This window comes from Protomyctophum bolini (assembly GCF_963924005.1).
Source record: "Protomyctophum bolini genome assembly, chromosome: 3".
Lineage (NCBI taxonomy): Eukaryota > Metazoa > Chordata > Actinopteri > Myctophiformes > Myctophidae > Protomyctophum > Protomyctophum bolini.
This window is the reverse complement of record NC_137864.1, coordinates 25,123,722-25,146,125: the sequence shown is the minus strand read 5'-3', so window position 1 is coordinate 25,146,125 and position 22,404 is coordinate 25,123,722. Positions and strand designations below refer to the sequence as shown.

General features: G+C 47.2%; 1 protein-coding gene across 10 annotated transcripts in view; it reads left to right on the top strand.

Annotated features, from left to right (window-relative positions):
- inpp4b (inositol polyphosphate-4-phosphatase type II B) overlaps window positions 1-22,404 on the top strand; it is a 252,621-nt gene that overhangs the window by 140,259 nt on the left and 89,958 nt on the right. For 9 of the 10 annotated variants that reach the window (XM_080759694.1, XM_080759692.1, XM_080759696.1 and 6 more), the window contains one exon: window positions 8,330-8,399. In XM_080759694.1, the coding sequence (XP_080615820.1) occupies window positions 8,330-8,399 (70 nt within the window). Of the gene's footprint in view, window positions 1-1,427; window positions 1,571-8,329; window positions 8,400-22,404 lie in introns of those variants that run through there. The other variant, XM_080759693.1, reaches the window with a different exon arrangement.

The window sequence follows — 22,404 nt, the reverse complement described above, 5'->3', positions numbered from 1 at the left end:
CTACTACTACTAGGCCTACTACTACTACTAATAATAATAATAATAAGACCAGCACGGCTTCACTGAACAAACACTTTATCCAACCCTTTATTTTTCTCTCCGCTGTGTCGGACAGTGAGGGGACGAGCCTCACTACAGTACACATACAATTTACCCTGGGTGTGCGTGTGTCTACGATGTGTAGCCATCCATTACTATTGTGCAGTGCATAATACTGGGTTTAAAAACAGGAAGGGTTTGAAACAGTAAGTGGAGGCTGTCAAATCCCGCAATTTCCTTCTGCCCATTGCGTGGTATACCATAACTAGGACGGGCGGTGAAATTCTAGTATAAATACATACTACAATTCGGCTTTTCAATTTGCTAGCTGAGACACGTTAAAAGAACACACAACTACCACCAGAGGGTGCTGAAAACACAATTCAACTATGCATACATGCCTCTTGCCTTTTGTGAAAAGTTGAAAAAGGTTGAAAAGTGGTGAAGTGGTCCTTTAAGCATTTTAGTATAGTATATAAAAAATAAATTGAATGACAGGGTGAGACGGAAGGGCAGGGAAAAAGAGCTGGTTGTGTGACAGAGAGACAGAGAGTCTCTACTCTATACCTATTGTATCTTTAATGCTTATGGGATTAGCCTGACAGTACTCAAGTAGCCCAATGAGATTCATCAAACTTCCGTAAATCCTCTGCAATTTTGTGTGTGTGTGTGTGTGTGTGTGTGTGTGTGTGTGTGTGTGTGTGTGTGTGTGTGTGTGTGTGTGTGTGTGTGTGTGTGTGTGTGTGTGTGTGTGTGTGTGTGTGTGTGTGTGTGTGTGTGTGTGTGTGTGTGTGTGTGTGTGCAGACACACATGAACAGTTAGAAGTCACATTGTTACAATGTATGTTTGAATAATACCTCACTGTGTCCGCATATTTATGTTTTATTTGTCACTGTGTGCTAAAGCCTGTGACTGACTCCAACTGTATGTTATTACTTGTGTCGTACGCTATAGAGGCACATACTGTATAAGACAATAAGCCAATTTGGCACAAACCCTTTGTAGTGCTGCCGTAGGACGTTGTGTCGGATTAGACAGCCTTGATGGCCGTGTGTGTGACTAATGGTGTACTACCGTAGAGACGTGTGTTAAGACTCTTGACCAATGGCACAATTATCCAGTCTGCTGCTAGCACACTTCTGGTTCTTTCCACCATGGGATAGTGTGTTCAGCCAGCACTGGAGTGGAGTGCTGCATTCATATAGCCAGGAAATTGTAGTGAATACTGTAGTGCAGATACTCACTGAGGCTGTCACACCCCCTCCACCCTCCTCTCAGCTAATCCCTTCCAACACATGCTACTGTGCTTCTCTCCTCTGCACTCACTCAAACATAGCGGCTAAGAGAGGCAGGGGCAAAAGAGAAAGAGAGAGAGAGAGAGAGAGTACGTTGAAAAAGAGTCAGTGAACGAGAAAAAACAAGATAGAAAGGACAGAAAGCGAGTCTATAGATGTGTCCTCCCTCACGGATCACCACTAAAGCGAAGATTGCCTCGTCCAAATGGGGTGCTTCACCTCCCGAAACAAACTTGTATGTATTATAGCTTCATTTCAAGTCTCCTCCTCTCTTCAGGGTTCCCATGTGGACCCATGTTAAGCACTTAGAACAAGGACTGTTTGCTTGTATAGACAAGAGCAGCTAGCGGGAGCAATGCATGAGCCACAACAATGTTATCATGTCTTGTACGCAGTACTGTACATACCCTATGCAAATGTAAAACGTTCATTGTTAATTCACAAGCACAAGACAAGTACAATTCTCCAGTCCTTTTCCTGCAGTACATTTTAGTTTGTAAATGTACTAAACATGCAAGCTTGTGCATGGGTGCACCCTGTGTACAGTAGGTGTATTTCATGCATAATGTCCTATACAGTATGTCTATGCCTTGTGCGCCGATATTTTTATGTCATGCTTATAGCGAGTGTGAGTGTGTACATGATTTGTGTGCGTGTGCGTGTGTGTGTGTGTGTGTGTGTGTGTGTGTGTGTGCGTGTGCGTGTGCATGTGTGTTTATGAATGTTTATAGTTGCCCCTCAGTGTCACTCAAAATCTGTCCATGTACTGTTGATGAGCGTGCATGCGACCGTGCGTGTGCTTCTGTGTTTGTGTATGAGCTTGCTTTCTTTTGAGTGTCTGTGCCTGCATGTATATTTGAGTGGCTGTGAGTGTGTTTGAGTTTCTCCATGTGGTTTGTTTTTGCCTGTGTGTGTGTGTGTGTGTGTGTGTGTGTGTGTGTGTTGTCACAGCATGTTTGCTAGATAAGGGGAGGGAGGAACCGAGGGAACATGAAGGGAGGAGACTTTAAGGAGCCCTGCATGAGTACGGACTCATGGGGGAATTCTCACTCATGCAATGGTGTCACAAATAAGCAGCTGAGACCAATAGTTTTTGTTGAAGCATCAACAATTACATGGTACAGTATATAAACAGGCCTCATCATAAGGTATACAATCCGTAAACTGCTGAGGGGAACAAAACAGTAGAATTTAAACTGTGTTGTGTCCTAGTCTGTCAGTACATAGGGAGTGGTGATGTTAGCTTGATGTCGAAACTGAAAGGTTCATACAGCAGGTGCCTAACTTTGATCCCAGGGATCAAGGGTTTCCATGGATTATGGCTGTGGAGTGTGGAAACAAAGCTTGTTTGTATTTATTTACACTGAATATGGCCACTGAGGTGTGACATAATACATTGCCCAGGGAGCAGTTAGGGGTTAAGTGTCTAGTTCAGACTGTGAGGACAGAGGGGAGCGAGCCAGTGGGCAAACTGGAGGGAACCTCAACCTTCAGAGGGGAGTGAGCCATTGGGCAAACTGGAGGGAACCTCAACCTCCCGTCTCTTTGACAGCCTCACTACCCACTCTGACACTCAGACATGTCCGCTGTCTTGTCTTGTTTCCTCTTCTCTTCCTTGTTATTTGAGCCAATATCAAATAACAAAGTTTCCAAAAGCTTTTTGCTATGTGTGCGCGTGATGAATTGAATTACCCATTGAGCTCAGAAGAGTAAGTAAAGCATGTACTTAGTTGTTATACTAAGTATGAATCAGGCATTAAAACATTCTCATCTGCGTATCTCATTATATGCTCAAGGCAGAGGTACACTGACTGTACCAAGCCCACATTACTGAACTTCTCTCACAACCATTGTCCTCTTCGCACGGTTACTGGTCACTGTTCTCTCCTTGAGCACGGACCTTGCTTGCTTATACCTCCACTATGTCACTTTAGTATGTATATCTATCTTTTGTGGGCGTGCACTGCCGTGCAGATACACACGTCTGTCTGTGTCTGGTGTCTCTGTGTGCATGCGTGCGTGTGCTACACCGGATAGACTAAAGGGCTGAGGTACACTGGGGACGGAATTGGCTCAGCAACGGTACGATGCCACTACAATCAATGGAACCCGGCTGCGGTGCGCAGGTTGTGCATAAGCTCTTTGTGTGAATTTTTACGCAAGTGCTCTATTTTTCTGTGTCCGCAGACCGCGGGGGTTATGCAGCCTTTCGACCTCGCCTTCAAATGAAAAAAACTGAAATTTTCGTTCCAGCGTAGCCCCCCTGTAACTGCATCTCTCTGGTACGAGCCCAGTTGTCCTGAGCCGGTAGAGGTGACACTGACAGTGGTTGTAAGACATGCCCCCCCAATCCCCCCAAACAGCATTGATAAATCGTTTGGTACCATGTTGTCACTGTCTACCTCCTGTCTCGCACACAAACATCCTCAATTAGGCTTTGTCCAACCGGCCATGTTTGCCGCTGTGCGAGCGTGCATGCGTGCATGCGTGCGTGCGTGCCTGCGTGCGTGCATGTGTGCAGATTCACAGGGGGTGCAATGTGTCGCACATCATTCTATCATTCAATCAATGACTCAAGTACCCGCTGCTGTATTATTATATCACAACATAATGTTATATCGTTGACCTAAATGGCATTATACTGTATCAACTAGGATAGTATGATTAAAAAAGGTTAGGCCTACTGTATGTCTTTTCCAGAAATAACTTTGAACAGGTGGAAAACTTTAGTTAAACTTGCAGAGTGACGTATTACTTTACCTGGGTTACATCTTCTGATAGTTCAATGTTGACATGAATTGATAATCCCATTTAGTGTTTCATTAGCGCAAGCGTGACAAAATAGGCTACAGTTTATTGTTGCGCTGCTGCTCGCTGAACACCCGTTCATGGTAAAGATACCGATAGGATTCGACAGTGATGTCACTGTTATGTTATGCTATGCAACACGGAAGTAGCACAGACACCACAGTCAGTGACGCGTCGTGACAGTGACATCACCGCGTACCGGTGGTACATGTCCCATGGACCTGCACACTGCACCGGTCCACGTACCGGGGGTACATGTCCCATGGACCTGCACCGGTCCACGTACCGGTGGTACATGTCCCATGGACCTGCACACTGCACCGGTCCACGTACCGGGGGTACATGTCCCATGGACCTGCACACTGCACCGGTCCACGTACCGGGGGTACATGTCCCATGGACCTGCACACTGCACCGGTCCACGTACCGGTGGTACATGTCCCATGGACCTGCACACTGCACCGGTCCACGTACCGGGGGTACATGTCCCATGGACCTGCACCGGTCCACGTACCGGGGGTACATGTCCCATGGACCTGCACACTGCACCGGTCCACGTACCGGTGGTACATGTCCCATGGACCTGCACACTGCACCGGTCCACGTACCGGTGGTACATGTCCCATGGACCTGCACACTGCACCGGTCCACGTACCGGTGGTACATGTCCCATGGACCTGCACACTGCACCGGTCCACGTACCGGGGGTACATGTCCCATGGACCTGCACACTGCACCGGTCCACGTACCGGGGGTACATGTCCCATGGACCTGCACACTGCACGGGCCACGTACCGGGGGTACATGTCCCATGGACCTGCACACTGCACCGGTCCACGTACCGGGGGTACATGGACCTGCACACTGCACCGGTCCACGTACCGGAGGTACATGTCCCATGGACCTGCACACTGCACCGGTCCACGTACCGGTGGTACATGTCCCATGGACCTGCACACTGCACCGGTCCACGTACCGGGGGTACATGTCCCATGGACCTGCACCGGTCCACGTACCGGTGGTACATGTCCCATGGACCTGCACACTGCACCGGTCCACGTACCGGGGGTACATGTCCCATGGACCTGCACCGGTCCACGTACCGGTGGTACATGTCCCATGGACCTGCACACTGCACCGGTCCACGTACCGGTGGTACATGTCCCATGGACCTGCACACTGCACTGGTCCACGTACCGGGGGTACATGTCCCATGGACCTGCACACTGCACCGGTCCACGTACCGGGGGTTGGGAACCTCTGGGCTTGTCGAGAAGCAGCTGGGTGCTATTGAGGATATTCAGTCCACTGCCATCTTGCCAGCAAGGTGCTAACTAGGTGCAACTTCCCATAGACAGCCCATTCATCCAAACAGAAAAGTCCTATCTGATTGTATTAAACAATGTCAAACTCACCAACATTGGAGCTGTACAGAAAGCTTGAATTGTGTATATAGATTTATGTATTTTCCGACTATCCTTGGGATTGTGGGTGGGGGGTGGGTGGGATAGGGATGAGGAGATTCATATTTGATATGTCTGTTTAATGCTTACCCCTGGGTCTGTCAAAAAGATTTTGAAAAGAAAAGAAAGCTTGAATTATCCTCTTTCAATCTGTAACATTTTTGTTTCATAAAAATCCACGTAGACATTATATGAGCTACTTCCTGTCAAGAAATGACGTGCAGGTTTTTTTTTTCTAAGTGTCAGAGTTGGGAGTGCTCTTTGGATATCACTCAACAGCCCTGCGTACCACCTGTTTTGAATTTGAATATAATGCAGGAGGTTGTTTTACGAAAAACAAGTGCTTCCAAACTCCAATAGTTAGAAAATAAATCACCTGCAAGGAATTTCTTTTTAGGAAGTAGCTCATATATAAAACAAAACCTTTACAGATTGAAAGAGGATAATTCAAACTTTCTGTACAGCTGCAATGTTGGTGTGTTTGACGTTGTTTAATACAATTAGATAGGACTTTTCTGTTTGGATGAATGGGCTGTCTATGGGAAGTTGCACCTACTTAGCACCTTGCTGGCAAGATGGCTGCGGTCTGAATATCGCCAATTGTACTATAGTGTCCCCAGGTCAGGCAGGCGTGTCTATGATGCACTGTTCAGAGTATGGGTATTTATCATGATAAAGGTCTCCCTACATCACATGCTCGCTGTGTTGTTGCTTGTACATACCGGTTCTTCTTATATCAATCCAATATATCAATCCCATGTCTTATGGCTACGTATTCAATCATGCACCCATTAAGAAACCTGAAGATAATAGGTCAAAATAATAGGCTACTATGTGTTATAAAAATATATAAAAAATAAAATAAAAACATCTTTCAATCATTAGGACCATATATTATCTTTTTATTCAGATAGCATGTTTATATGATTAATTCAATAACCAAGAGTATTGGCAAGAGATTATTTTTGCATCGTTGTTCATTGCTACAGTATGTATTTACATGGAGGCATTTAGACTTACATCAGATATTATACTGTGGTGGGAGTGTGGGCAGCTCTCAAGTATGAACACGTGTATGTGTAGCAGAGTGAGGTTGGAAAACAGTGTCAGCTAGTGTTCAATCAGCTGGATATGCTGTGTATTTGTGTAAAGGTTTAAAAAGACCCCCAGGCCTGTTTCCTTCTGCTCTCCACTCCACTTGACACATATTTTGCACACTGCATTGTCTAATCGTAATGCAACATTCAAATGTGATTGCTGTGTATGTATTCCACAAGGCCATGTCATCCACTTCTAACCTTTATTGCGACTGTAGGTCGCATTTACTATGAAAACCTGCATTTCAGTATGTCACGTCACGCCTCCATATTTGGTCACGCCTCGTGAAATCACACCTCCATATATGGTATGCCTCGTGACATCACGCCTCCATATTATGGTCACGCCTCGTGGCATCATGCCTCGTGACGACACGTCATGCACACCATATATGGCCATCTCCATATTCTGTATGAAGATCACAACACTGACCTCATCTAACCCTTTATACGCTAACCATACATGAAGAAGACTGAATCATCACCTAGATCTCCATATATGGAGCTGGCCAGAAACTCTACATCTGACCTCAAACCCTAGATCTCCATATATGGAGCTGACCTGTTCTGATATCCATATGTTGATCCAACCCCACCCGTCCTTCCTGTTCTGACATTTCATATCTTGATCTGACCTCATCAAACCCTGTCTTGAGTGCTGCTTCACTCAAGACACGCTCCATATATGGACAGTACAGAATTGATTCCATATATTGATCTGACCCCCCATGCCAAAGCGCCAGCGCTCGCCCAGCAGTCTGCCGCCACCCAGCCGGATGCGTGCACGTGACCTCGCCCTTTAGGGCAAGGTTGCTTCTCGCCCTCAGGGAGTCTTACTGGTTGGGATCAAGAACGTGTTCTTGGTCACTCATGTTTAGAAGATAAATCCATACATTATCCCTTCTCTTGTGTTGCATTTTGGAGCAGTGTATCTCCAGTTTAGAATGTATCCAGTTTGACAAATTGCATGCACAATAACTAGTCAACAAACAGAGTAAACTATAACTAGTCAACAAACAACAGAGTAAACAATAACTAGTCAGCAAACAACAGAGTAAACAATAACTAGTCAACAAACAACAGAGTAAATGGTCAAATCAATAACTAGTCAACAAACAACAGAGTAAATGGTCAAATCAATAACTAGTCAACAAACAACAGAGTAAATGGTCAAATCGATAGAGTGAAAATAAATCATTTTAGTGCTGCTATGTAACCAGAAGAATACCAGCAAAACATCAACATGCAAAACGTACAACAATGTAAATAACATACTTGCATTTGTGTACAAGCAAACAAAACAATGATCTAAAGTACACTGCATGGTAGTAGAACTATAGCATCTATCATCAGATGATCAATACGGATGATGCCATCAAAAGGTCGATGGTGTCTCTTTGCTTTCTCTCTCTCTCATCATCTGTCAATATGTTATTGTTTTACTGTGTGAAAATGTTGTGTTTGTAGATGGCGTTTTGATTACTGATGTGACTTGTCTCTCTTTGTCCCCTTCCTCTCACTCTGTTTCTTATCTCTTTCACTATTCTCTCTCTCTCTCTCTCTCTCTCTGTCGTCTCTCTCTCGTCCTCTCTCTCGTCCTACTCATGTCTGTCTCTCTGCCTACAGTGTCCCTTGGTGTGTGAATCTGCATCCCATGGCTGCATGGACAGAGACTGTGGTCCTCTGACAGGCCCCGGTAAGTCTCAGTTCCACTCAACATGCGCCATTTGACATCGTTCCTTACACCGTTGCCATGACTTACTTCACTTGTCTTACATGTAGTTCTACTGAATCTCTTCTCCACTAGTCCCTCCGTAACGGTTTAGTGTAATTTTTATGTTGACGAAATTGTCAATATATTTAGTCTTAGTTTTATCGTTTAGCATAGTTTTTATTTTGTTTTTATTTTATTTTTTAAGTAAGTAACAGAGTGAGGTCCTCTGTTTTATGTTTGCAAATGTAACCTTATTTATTATAAATCAAATGAAGGGTTAGGGAGGGAAAAGGCACCCTGGATGTTTTCCTTCTCTGAAATTATGTTGAGTAGCGTACCTACAAAACAGAAGTACTTTAATTTTAGTCTTTGTCAATTTTACAAACGAGCATTTATTGGTGATTACGTACTTATGCTTGTCGCCCCCAATGGGGCATAAGGCATCGCTAATGTTCCTCCACCTATCACCTATGGCAACCTGTGGTGCCGTGCCCCACGAGAGACCCATCTCCAGCTGCTCAGCCTCTATAGTTCTGCGCCAGATGATCTTAGGTCAGCCTCGTTTCCTTTTCCCTGGGGGTGTCCATCTGTGGGCCACTTTGGGGATCCGCTCTGGGGACATTCGAAGTACGTGTCCAAGCCATCTTAGACGACGTGTTTAACTTCTGTGATCACGTCTCGGCAGCAAGTCTTCATGTAGAGATCTTTGTTGGTAATTTTATTGGGCCAGAATATACGGCAGATCTTCCACAGGCAGCCATTGTGGAAGGAGCTGATCATGTCGCACTTGGTTATTCGCCAGCACTCAGACCCGTACAGTAGCACCGGCTAGGGTGTTATATAAGTGGATCTTGGTTTTGAGACTGTAGGTGTTGGATTTCGAGAGGTTATGGAGTGTGTGGTGGTGTTGATGGACATTGGTTTTGGTGGTATTGATGATGAGGCTCGTCTGTAGAGCATATTTGGTGAGTCGATTCGTTTTTTCTTTGTGGACAGGACTGGACAGGACAGCGAGGTCATCAGCAAAGTCAATATCCTCAAGATGGCTAGAGAGGGTCCACTAGATGCCTTGACGTTTATCAGCTGTTGTTTTTGGCATAGTCCAATCGATGACAGTCAGGAAGAGGATTGGTGAGAGGATGCAGCCTTGGCGAACTCCAGATCGTACAGGGAAAGACTCAGAGGTGGTTTTTCCGAGTATAACACTGTATTTAAAATGGTCATTAAACCTCACTATTATTGAGATTCCCTTCTTGGGGATCTTTACAATTAGGCATTTGGTCCAATGACTGGGGATGTTGTCTCCATTCCATATGGTCTGGAAGAGGATGGTGAGGTGCCTTGAAGATGTTAGGAGGTCAGCCTTTAGCATCTCAGCATGGATGGAGTCGATACCTGCGGCTTTGCCGGTGTTCATGGCTTTGATGGACTTTGTTACCTCCAATATTATATGTAATATAATATTGATGTCCAGGATATCAATTGCACGGGAGGGGGTGGCTGGTTCATCAGGCTCTGGGTGATTAAGCACATCTCTAAAATGCTCTACCCAGCGTGCTGCTTCCTGTTGTGTTATTTTCCTGCCAGATTTATCCAGTAGAGGAGCAGAGGGCTTGGTGTTATTTCAACTCAGGAGCTTAGTGATTTTGTAGAGGGTGCTTAGGCTCCCCCTTGCTGAAGCATTTTCGGTTATTGGTGCATGCTATGTTTGAGAATGTGATGTCTACTTCTTAAATCTTATCCTAGACAAATAATTACTTTTATAAAAAAATATAACTGAAACAAAACTGTATTTAGGACATTTTAGAAAAATACCAAAATATAGTAACATTTATACACCTACCTAGTGCCGCTGGCTTGAAAATAATTATTGTAATACACATGACGCTAGTTAACCTATAATATTGTCCACCCATTGCTTATATGCATCTAATTATCATTGTGCTGCCCTTGGCTAACCTTTTGCACTAATGAGATTCGAGTTCTCAACTGAGGTTTCCCTATTTGATTAAAGAACTTGTATTATTCCCGCTTGGATTAAGCCGGAGGGAGCTTGGTGCTTCACAAAGAGAGAAAATGGGAGGGTGGGGGGAGGAGGATGAGAGAGAGAGAGAGAGAGACACAGAGAGACAGACAGACAGACAGACAGACAGACAGACAGACAGACAGACAGACAGACAGACAGACAGACAGACAGACAGACAGACAGACAGACAGACAGACAGACACAAAAATAGTGAAAGCGATAAGAAACAGAGTGAGACGGCAAAAGAGAGAAACAGATGGAATGGAGAGGAGAGGAGAGGATATGGTGATAAAGGGCATGGGGAACAGTGGTGGTGGTGGGTGGGTTTCTGTCTGTCTGCAGCCTTCTGTGTAGACTGGCTGAAGACAAGCAGAAGACACTGTGCCAGCTGTGAGAGACTAATTAATAGACTTGGAACAAAAGAGAGGAGAGGGGGAAAAAGCAGCCACACTCCCGCATTTGTTATCTCCCAGTCAGTGGAAAAGGAGGGAAGAAAAGAAAGGAAGCGACCGCTTGTTGAGAAAATGAGACATATACAGTATAGCCGCAGTCGTGAGAGGAGAGAAAGACGAGACTTTGAGAAGGTCAGGGCTCCTGCTGCACTCACGCTTCACAGCCCTCATTGTGAATGGGGGAAGAAAAAGGGGAAACTGCCTAATCTCCTCCCGACTTTATGTTTGATGTAGCACGCCTGCCTTTATTCCATCGCATATAAATGTTTTTGTCTTGTGTCTCTTTTATCTGGCTTCCCGTCAACCCCCTACTCCTCCGCCCACCGTCCATCGCCGTGGTGTCAGTGCCACTTACTGTTCCCGTGCTGATTAGCTAGCGGAGCACAGCCTGTGTGTGTGTGTGTGTGTGTGTGTGTGTGTGTGTGTGTGTGTGTGTGTGTGTGTGTGTGTGTGTGTGTGTGTGTGTGTGTGTGTGTGTGTGTGTGTGTGTGTGTGTGTGTGTGTGTGTGTGTGTGTGTGTGTGTGTGTGTGTGTGTGTGTGTGCAGGTGCGCACAGCTGCAGCCCGTCAAAACAATACCCTCCCCCTTCCGTGCAGCCAAAGCCAGATTGACTTTAATGCAATTTAGCTCTCCACTTTTAATCCCTTTCTAAATGAATGTGGAGAGCAGAGTGAGAGCAGGAGTGGAGGGGGGAGACCACAAACACGTCTGGGCCCATTCTTACTGCTTTTGGAAACAATACATAATTTCAAAATGGCTGGAGGGATTCGCTTTGACAGTAGCACATTTTGTGAACTTGTGAGTTTCAAGTACAGTATTAAAAAAGCACAAACTGGCACTTGATGCATTTCATCTTTCCACATTAAGTAAGTGCCTTTCAGTGTGAGTGTGGATTTGGAGGTGAATAAGGGTGCAGCTTCCGTGTAGTGGTCAGATGGGTGGGCCGCAATCGGTTGTGTTCTAGCTTGGATCCATGGAACTAACACACTTTAAGTTCCTATACATATCTGTATCCCAATGAAAACTTTTTTTGAAAGCTAAATCATATTAATGTTATATTTTCATTACAATCTTAGTGTTTTGCCAGCTATTTGGGAGCCCACTTGCAATATCAGGATGGGAATAGGTCTAGGTAGAGAAAATAATTTCCTTAAAAGGTGTCATCAAGGTTGAGGGAGCGGAGCCACCCGATTGGCCGATATCAGATTAAAACGGCAGTAGACAGGGAGGGAAGAGTCAGAAATTAATCCTCTCCTCTGTAATAGGAGGAGCATGATGGCACTCATCTCACCTCTGACTGCAAGTTAGTCCAGCTTCTCAATTTGTGTGCCAGGGCCACTGGTGGGCTGTCATGATATTGCAAGTGGGCCTCCAAATAATTGTCAAAACACAAATATGTAATTGATAATACAACATTATTATAAAAAAATCATGCACGTGTGAAGTGAGGGGCGCTCTTATCATCATACATCATCATGCATGATCTTATACTGGCCAATCAGAATGCCTGTTGCCTGTGATTTGCTCGTTTACATATGACATACATTTTCCCCTCAATGTCAATGGCGTTTTAATTTACGTCATATTTAGCAGACATTTGACCTAATTTCTCTCTTCTTGAGACATGTGGGGACAAGATTTAGCGGGCATTTTACCTGAATTCCCCTTTCATTGTCAATGGCAAATCTTGAGAAAGAAGCTGTTTATAGGAGGGGCTAGCGCCCCTCAAAAATATATAATGGGTACTATACACACAATGTGCCTGCCAATTCATTCATTTCAATTCATATATTGAATATTAATCCTGGGAAAGCAAAGAAAAAAATTCACTGTAATTTCTTTATCACTCTCCACAGAGAAACCCTGCCTTCACCCCAGCTCACTCACTGTCTCAACAGAATGCTCCTCATGCTCTAAGATATCCAATTCCTCTGGCGCCAGTGATAGTGATCCGCCTTTTCGCAGATTTTTTTCTCATCATCGGACTCCATCTCATATGCCACAAAAATATCATAAAAAGCTTGGATCGCCAGTCACCACAGTAGTTTTAAAAATGTATTCCTCTTCCCACTGCACACTCACTCTCTGAAATTGTTCACAGCTACTTGCTCCCAGAGGGATGATTATAGTTGAGAACCCCGCTACGTTCAGGCTGTCATTGACAGCAAACGACCAGCTCGTATGCTCTGTGCCACTGAGCCCTTGTAAAAATCACCCACCCTGACAGATTATCGTCCAATTAAAAACCCACCCCCACTCACCCATCCATTGGCCCGCACCAGAAGAGGCAGGACAACCACTTACCTTTAACAAGCCGTTGACTTTTGCCTCAGGCCTAAGGACTCCCAGTGTTGAAGCTCTCACATAATTGACACCACATTACTTTGAAAATGACGCAAATCTTAGAGGTGTGATTAGCCAGTGCTGGTTTTGGTGTTCCTGTCTGCAAACTTGAGCATTCATGCCTTCATGATCATGGTGACTGTGTACCCAACACACGCACAAACCCCAAAAGAAAAACAAACTGTCAATCGGCATCTTCAGCCATGATGGAAGTGTGCTGTAGCCTGTAGCTGCAGTGCCTCTGAGGTAAATTATTTGGACTACCTAGTCCTTATTGAGTACACAGACTTTGCAAAACCCAAAAACAGAGGAAGAGATGAGAGACAACAGACAGCTTGATGAGATAAAAGACGGGATTCAGATGTAATACCGTGGTTAGCTTGCTTCCTTTTCTTCACGTTCGCTCGACTTGACATAACTACCAGGAAAACCACGGCACCCCCTCTGGACCACACTGCCTTTGGTCCATCCGTCTACAAAGCAGAAAGTTGAAAAGGCTTAGCCACTTTGAAACTTCACTTTTTCAATGCCGTGGTGTGGGGCTCTGTTATAAGAGGACGGTGCAGGGGCTCTATCATTATTCTTACTAGAATAGAAGGCAAAATGAAGACAGTGAAAAGTGCTCTGACTCCAACTTTCAAATCCAACTAGAGAAATGTTTCACTGACACTAGCTGTTAGATGGTTTGACAGTCTTGCAGTACATGGGGGCCAGGTGAACATTAAAACCATGGCATTCACACTTTTAACATACTGTTTGAAATGATATGCCCAGTCGTACTTATTTGTACCATTTATGCACAGAACTGTGTAAAAATACTGAATTACATTTAGGCCTACATCACGATGTAATTAGCTGGTTTACACATCTGGAATTGGTCTATTGTGTGTCCCATTAGAATAATATTCGATGTTCAAAGTTCAGCAATACAATGGAGAGACAGTGAGTGCATTCTCCGGCACCGGCAGCAGCCACGGCACTGCCGCACACCTCCCGGCACGTGCCGCACACCTCCCGGCACGTGCCGGCACCTTCCGGCACTTCCGGCACGTGCCGGCACGTGCCGGTACCTTCCGGCACGTGCCGGCACTTCCTGGCACATGCCGGCACATGCCGGCACATGCCGGCACCCCTGCCGCCCTACCACTGTCTTTGGGAATCTCAAGGTTCGGGGACCCCCATGGACCCCCCGAGACCCCCCAAGGACCCCCGTCTTTGGGGGTCTCAAGGTTCGGGGACCCACAGGGACCCCCCCGCCACCCACCGGCACGTGCCGGCACCTCCCGGCCCGTGCCGGCACTTCCCGGCACGTGCCGGCACCTCCCGGCACGTGCCGGCACCTCCCGGCACGTGCCGGCACTTCCCGGCACGTGCCGGCACCTCCCGGCACGTGCCGGCACATCCCGGCACGTGCCGGCACCTCCCGGCACGTGCCGGCACCTCCCGGCGCGTGCCGGCACTTCCCGGCGCGTGCCGGCACCTCCCGGCACGTGCCGGCACCTCCCGGCACGTGCCGGCACTTCCCGGCACGTGCCGGCACTTCCCGGCACGTGCCGGCACCTCCCGGCACGTGCCGGCACCTTCCGGCACACATGCCGGCACCGTCTGGCACATGCCGGCATCCCTGCCGCCCCGCCACCGTCTTTGGGGGTCTCAAAGTTCGGGGACCCCCGAGACCCTCCAGGGACCCCCAAATGGTAACTGTGTCATTTCTCAACCGTTTTGGATGGGGGTGGTCTCATTTTAATCGTGTCGCGTCCCCGGGGGAGTCTTTGGGGGTCCCAAGGTTGGGGGGCCCCCAGGGACCCCCAGGGAACCCCAAATTGTAACTCTGTTATTTCTCTACCGTTTTGGATGGGGGTGGTCTCATTTGAATCGTGTCGCGTCCCCGGGGGAGTCTTTGGGGGTCCCAAGGTTGGGGGGCCCCCAGGGACCCCCAGGGAACCCCAAATTGTAACTCTGTCATTTCTCTACCGTTTTGGATGGGGGTGGTCTCATTTGAATCGTGTCGCGTCCCCGGGGGTGTCTTTGGGGGTCTCAAGGTTGGGGGGCCCCCAGGGACCCCCAAATTGTAACTCTGTTATTTCTCTACCGTTTTGGATGGGGGTGGTCTCATTTGAATCGTGTCGTGTCCCCGGGGGTGTCTTTGGGGGTCTCAAGGTTGGGGGGCCCCCAGGGACCCCCAAATTGTAACTCTGTCATTTCTCTACCGTTTTGGATGGGGGTGGTCTCATTTGAATCATGTAGCGTCCCCGGGGGAGTCTTTGGGGGTCTCAAGGTTGGGGGGCCCTCAGGGACCCCCAGGGACCCCCAAATGGTAACTGTGTCATTTCTCAACCGTTTTGGATGGGGGTGGTCTCATTTTAATCGTGTCGCGTCCCCGGGGGAGTCTTTGGGGGTCCCAAGGTTGGGGGGCCCCCAGGGACCCCCAGGGAACCCCAAATTGTAACTCTGTTATTTCTCTACCGTTTTGGATGGGGGTGGTCTCATTTGAATCGTGTCGCGTCCCCGGGGGAGTCTTTGGGGGTCCCAAGGTTGGGGGGCCCCCAGGGACCCCCAGGGAACCCCAAATTGTAACTCTGTCATTTCTCTACCGTTTTGGATGGGGGTGGTCTCATTTGAATCGTGTCGCGTCCCCGGGGGTGTCTTTGGGGGTCTCAAGGTTGGGGGGCCCCCAGGGACCCCCAAATTGTAACTCTGTTATTTCTCTACCGTTTTGGATGGGGGTGGTCTCATTTGAATCGTGTCGCGTCCCCGGGGGAGTCTTTTGGGGTCCCAAGGTTGGGGGGCCCCCAGGGACCCCCAGGGAACCCCAAATTGTAACTCTGTCATTTCTCTACCGTTTTGGATGGGGGTGGTCTCATTTGAATCATGTAGCGTCCCCGGGGGAGTCTTTGGGGGTCTCAAGGTTGGGGGGCCCTCAGGGACCCCCAGGGACCCCCAAATGGTAACTGTGTCATTTCTCAACCGTTTTGGATGGGGGTGGTCTCATTTTAATCGTGTCGCGTCCCCGGGGGAGTCTTTGGGGGTCCCAAGGTTGGGGGGCCCCCAGGGACCCCCAGGGAACCCCAAATTGTAACTCTGTTATTTCTCTACCGTTTTGGATGGGGGTGGTCTCATTTGAATCGTGTCGCGTCCCCGGGGGAGTCTTTGGGGGTCCCAAGGTTGGGGGGCCCCCAGGGACCCCCAGGGAACCCCAAATTGTAACTCTGTCATTTCTCTACCGTTTTGGATGGGGGTGGTCTCATTTGAATCGTGTCGCGTCCCCGGGGGTGTCTTTGGGGGTCTCAAGGTTGGGGGGCCCCCAGGGACCCCCAAATTGTAACTCTGTTATTTCTCTACCGTTTTGGATGGGGGTGGTCTCATTTGAATCGTGTCGCGTCCCCGGGGGAGTCTTTGGGGGTCCCAAGGTTGGGGGGCCCCCAGGGACCCCCAGGGACCCCCAAATTGTAACTCTGTTATTTCTCTACCGTTTTGGATGGGGGTGCTCTCATTTGAATCGTGTCGCGTCCCCGGGGGAGTCTTTGGGGGTCCCAAGGTTGGGGGGCCCCCAGGGACCCCCAGGGAACCCCAAATTGTAACTCTGTCATTTCTCTACCGTTTTGGATGGGGGTGGTCTCATTTGAATCATGTAGCGTCCCCGGGGGAGTCTTTGGGGGTCTCAAGGTTGGGGGGCCCTCAGGGACCCCCAGGGACCCCCAAATGGTAACTGTGTCATTTCTCAACCGTTTTGGATGGGGGTGGTCTCATTTTAATCGTGTCGCGTCCCCGGGGGAGTCTTTGGGGGTCCCAAGGTTGGGGGGCCCCCAGGGACCCCCAGGGAACCCCAAATTGTAACTCTGTTATTTCTCTACCGTTTTGGATGGGGGTGGTCTCATTTGAATCGTGTCGCGTCCCCGGGGGAGTCTTTGGGGGTCCCAAGGTTGGGGGGCCCCCAGGGACCCCCAGGGAACCCCAAATTGTAACTCTGTCATTTCTCTACCGTTTTGGATGGGGGTGGTCTCATTTGAATCGTGTCGCGTCCCCGGGGGTGTCTTTGGGGGTCTCAAGGTTGGGGGGCCCCCAGGGACCCCCAAATTGTAACTCTGTTATTTCTCTACCGTTTTGGATGGGGGTGGTCTCATTTGAATCGTGTCGCGTCCCCGGGGGAGTCTTTGGGGGTCCCAAGGTTGGGGGGCCCCCAGGGACCCCCAGGGACCCCCAAATTGTAACTCTGTTATTTCTCTACCGTTTTGGATGGGGGTGCTCTCATTTGAATCGTGTCGCGTCCCCGGGGGAGTCTTTGGGGGTCCCAAGGTTGGGGGGCCCCCAGGGACCCCCAGGGAACCCCAAATTGTAACTCTGTCATTTCTCTACCGTTTTGGATGGGGGTGGTCTCATTTGAATCATGTAGCGTCCCCGGGGGAGTCTTTGGGGGTCTCAAGGTTGGGGGGCCCTCAGGGACCCCCAAATTGTAACTCTGTTATTTCTCTACCGTTTTGGATGGGGGTGGTCTCATTTGAATCGTGTCGCGTCCCCGGGGGAGTCTTTGGGGGTCCCAAGGTTGGGGGGCCCCCAGGGACCCCCAGGGACCCCCAAATTGTAACTCTGTTATTTCTCTACCGTTTTGGATGGGGGTGCTCTCATTTGAATCGTGTCGCGTCCCCGGGGGAGTCTTTGGGGGTCCCAAGGTTGGGGGGCCCCCAGGGACCCCCAGGGAACCCCAAATTGTAACTCTGTCATTTCTCTACCGTTTTGGATGGGGGTGGTCTCATTTGAATCATGTAGCGTCCCCGGGGGAGTCTTTGGGGGTCTCAAGGTTCGGTGAATGGGAGGTACTGTTACTATGGGACTGTCACTCCCATTCACTCCCATTCAACAATTTACAATTTAGGCATTTAGCAGACGCTCTTAATCCAGAGCGATTTACATTAAGCAAGAACAAAAAGCATGGGAATACATCAAATAAAAACATTTATCATGAAACATACGTAAGCTAAGAAAGTAACAGTGGAATATCTATTTAATGAAACTATACGTACATATAAACTTTGTCTGCCATATTTTCTATATTATCTATTTACTATGCATTATATTATCTATTTACTACGTTTCTATATTATCTATTTACTATGTACACTGTCGTTATAATGACCAGGCTTTAAGAGTTCAATTTCACTTATTTGACGCCCATTTCCGTTACGTCAACATATAGGGCCTGATTCACAACGGCATTTACGGTGATAACATGACGTGAAGCTAGCGGAAAGGCATTTACGTGGATTTCCCACATTAATTTGGAATTCATGGAAATGGCCGTGAACTTGACGCTCACGTACGTTGGTCAGAAACTCCGTCAATTCCCACGGGACGTCTTTAGGTGGCGGAGACGGGAGACATTTGCGGAAGCATACACGTGAGATTTATTCAGAAGGCTTTAGTCTTCATGCTGAATCAATAAATTGTTCCCAAATCTCAGATAAAATATGTAGGCATGTGTCCCCATGACATATTGGTCGATCAGCACAAAATAAATGATAGCCTATATAATAAAAGCTGAGTGCACTTGTATGCCTAAATGCATGCATTTCCCATACAGAAACTGCCCCTGCCCCTGCCCCTGCCCCTTCGTTGTGAGCTTGTAGATCGGCTCTCGCGCATGTTAAAAAACAAACTCACAATTATAATAAGAACATATAGGCTTATCTGCATTCTGCACTACGAATCCAACATTGTTTAGTGTAGTAATGCCTGCAGTAGGCGGCAGGCCTATTGAAATTGTTTTGTTACGGAGCTCCTTGAGTCAGTTGACTGTCGGTCGGTGTGTGTGTATGTGTGTGTGTGTGTGTGTGTGTGTGTGTGTGTGTGTGTGTGTGTGTGTGTGTGTGTGTGTGGGGTGGGGGGGGGGCAGACAGCAGCGTGCTGCCGATCCGATTCACATTGGAAAATGAATGGGCTATATAGTATAAAAAATAGAAGACCACATTAGCCTGGGAGGCGGCCTTTTTTCTGACAGCATTCTAGCCAACGGGGCAACGGTCCGCTCCGCAGCGATGCGAAAAAGCGATGGTCCGACACGCTCTGCTCCCGTGCTTGCAAATATGAAGGACAGACTTTATAATCATGTATTGATATTGATCACATGCATGGATACCACACACAGAATAGTTTAACTCACTGGATAAACTCACTGGATTATAATTTCTTAAATTCTTCAGACAAGAGGATCCCAATTATTCACTTATGAATGTATAGGCTTGTAGGCTACTGTTCTTTATCGCGCAAGCCATGCCCCCCTCCCTCTCTCTCTCTCTCTCTCTCTCTCTCTCTCAAAAGACGGTTTTTGCATTGACTATATCCTATATTTTAAATATCGGATAGCCTATGTTTTACCTCTGACTGCAAAGGTGTGAGTGCAGCACCCGCCTTGGTCCCTTAATTAAATAAATAATAATTATATTGCTTCAGCAGCGGAGCACGCACCGTTGTGGACATATTAATAGAGTGCGGGCTATATTCATGCATTGACCGCGGCTGTGAAGCCGCATAGTCTGCGGCTGCAAAGTCTTTTTTCTTTTTTTGACAGACCAAACTGCTGTCTGCTGAGTCATGCTTGAATCCTTTTATGGTGCGATATGGGGCGTGGATCAATGCAAATGAGGTTGTCGGGTGCTTTTCCGATCACTTTGCACCCACTGCATTCAGTATGACATACACCTGCGATACGCCAGCGCACCTGTGGTACACACCGCTCTCTGAATAACACGTCATCTCAACGTAGCTTGATCGGACGGATAAATAGGATATCTGTTTCCGCCACAGTGTAACGGTGGCGTATTTATTTTTAATGAATCAGGCCCATAGGGCGTAGACTCACAGCCTCACAGAACAATCATGGCGTTTCCGCCTGACATTACAAGGTTTATTGATCGTTTTTGTTTATTATGTTTCTTTGCAGTCCTGGTTATTATGATGCAGTTGTATGGTTCCCTTCCTCATGCCCTTTGAGCTATGGGCAGCCAGTGAGGTAAATAGCGTTTGTTTCGAGCATTTGTTTGTTACGCTATGATTTATTTCGTTATGTGTTTAATTTGGTACTCATGTTAATCATGATTTATTCTTTGTGTTTTCGTCAGTTTGACGTAGGCTTTGGGCCATCCATATCGGCATAAAAAATAAAGCCTCCAGTATCCAGAAACACTGTCTCGTTCATCGTTCATTTCATGGTCAAAGGGTGTGACATAAACTATACATATATACTACTACTTCAGCCCCATTCACTCCCGTCCCATAGTAACAGTACCTCCCATTCACTCCCATAGTAACAGTACCTCCCATTCAGTCCCATTCACTCCCATAGTATCAGTCCCATAGTAACAGTACCTCCCATTCACTCCCATTCACTCCAAATTCACTCTCATTCACTCCTTTGTCAAATGTCTTTGTGCTCTGATATTATTTTTAACACTGTGGCTAACCCTAAACCATGGTCTATTAAAAATAATTGGAATAAAAACATTTTGCCTAAGTCACTTACTGCAGAAGTAATTTGGTCTAAATAAGGTTTATAATTGCCTAAGTTAAAATGGCATGTTCAGATATTGGCCTAAGTCATTTTATGCTTACATGTTACATGATTGACATACACCTTTATTTGTATAAATAATATTTTTTGGAATTGAAATAATTAAGAAATATAATATATTCTACATTTGGCACAGTTTTGTGTGTTTCCTGAAAACCTTGCAAAAATGACTTAGGCAATTTGTTTATTAAGGTGACGATATACAGTATGGGCACAAAAGGGGCACGGACAGATAAAACAGGTGCTATGACGGGTATTATTAGGTATGCTCTGAAATTATTAGGTAGCCTACCCAAGTTGCATCGTTCCCAAGTAGGCCGGTGGCCAGCGGGCACTTTTTTGAGGGCACTAGCCCCTCCTATACACAGGTTTAATGTTTGTCTTTAATTCAATGTTTGTTTTGTAAACGCCATTGACAATGAAGGGAAAATTTACTCATAATGTGCCTCATTACATAATATTGTCTCTTCATTGTTAATGGCGTTTAATGTTTGTTTTACATCACCTAATCCACATGAGTTAGACTTTAATATATTAGCGCCCCTCACTTTACACGGGTGTGACTTTTTAATAGAGGAATAGGTATAGGCAGTAGGCTGACAGGACATGGGGAGAGAGATGGGGGGGTGATCATGCAGTAAAGGCCGTCGGAATCGGGAGTTGAACCCGTGGCACACTGCCAGACTGGATTACCAGCTAATAATAATAATTACCTGTAAGACGCCCTGATGGTGAGAAGGGCAAAGAGCTTCTATACTGCAGTTAAAAAGCAGGAGTTCTGTCAATGCTGTCAATCCCATTGTGGTGTGAGCGCAACGTCTCTTTTTCTCTCTTGTTTTCCGTGAATACAGTGTAAATTGATATTACCCAGGTGTAATACATTTATTTTTCCATTTTTTATTATTAACATGTTTTATTATTGTGAATTTAATTATTATAAATGTGCATACGGTTTGCAAATATTTTTTGTTTTTACATTTTCCTCAAAGCCCTAGTAGTAAAAGTAAGGTTGAAATCTCTTTTATACAGCTTTAATGTTGACACAAACATCAGGTCATCAGGACCATGCAATGGGCCCACAGAGCGCCCCTCACTTCACACAGGTGTGATTTTACTTTTTATTTATGCATGTGCCGGTGGCAAGCGGCAGTTGCCGGGAGGTGCCGAAAGGTGCCGGCATGTGCCGGTGGGTGGTGGGGGGTCCCTGAACCTTGAGACCCCCAAAGACACCCCCCGGGGGGGCGACACAATCACAACAAGCCCACCCCCATCCAAAACAGTTGAGAAATGACAGAGTTACCATTTGGGGGTCTCGGGGGGGTCCCTGGGGGTCCCCGAACCTTGAGACCCCCAAAGACGCAACCAGGGGGGCTACACAATCACAACGAGCCCACCCCCATCCAAAACAGTAGAGAAATGACAGAGTTACAATTTGGGGGTCCCTGGGGGCCCCCCAACATTGCGACCCCCAAAGACACCCCCGGGGACACGACACGATTCAAATGAGACCACCCCCATCCAAAACGGTAGAGAAATGACAGAGTTACAATTTGGGGGTCCCTGGGGGCCCCCCAACCTTGAGACCCCCAAAGACACCCCCGG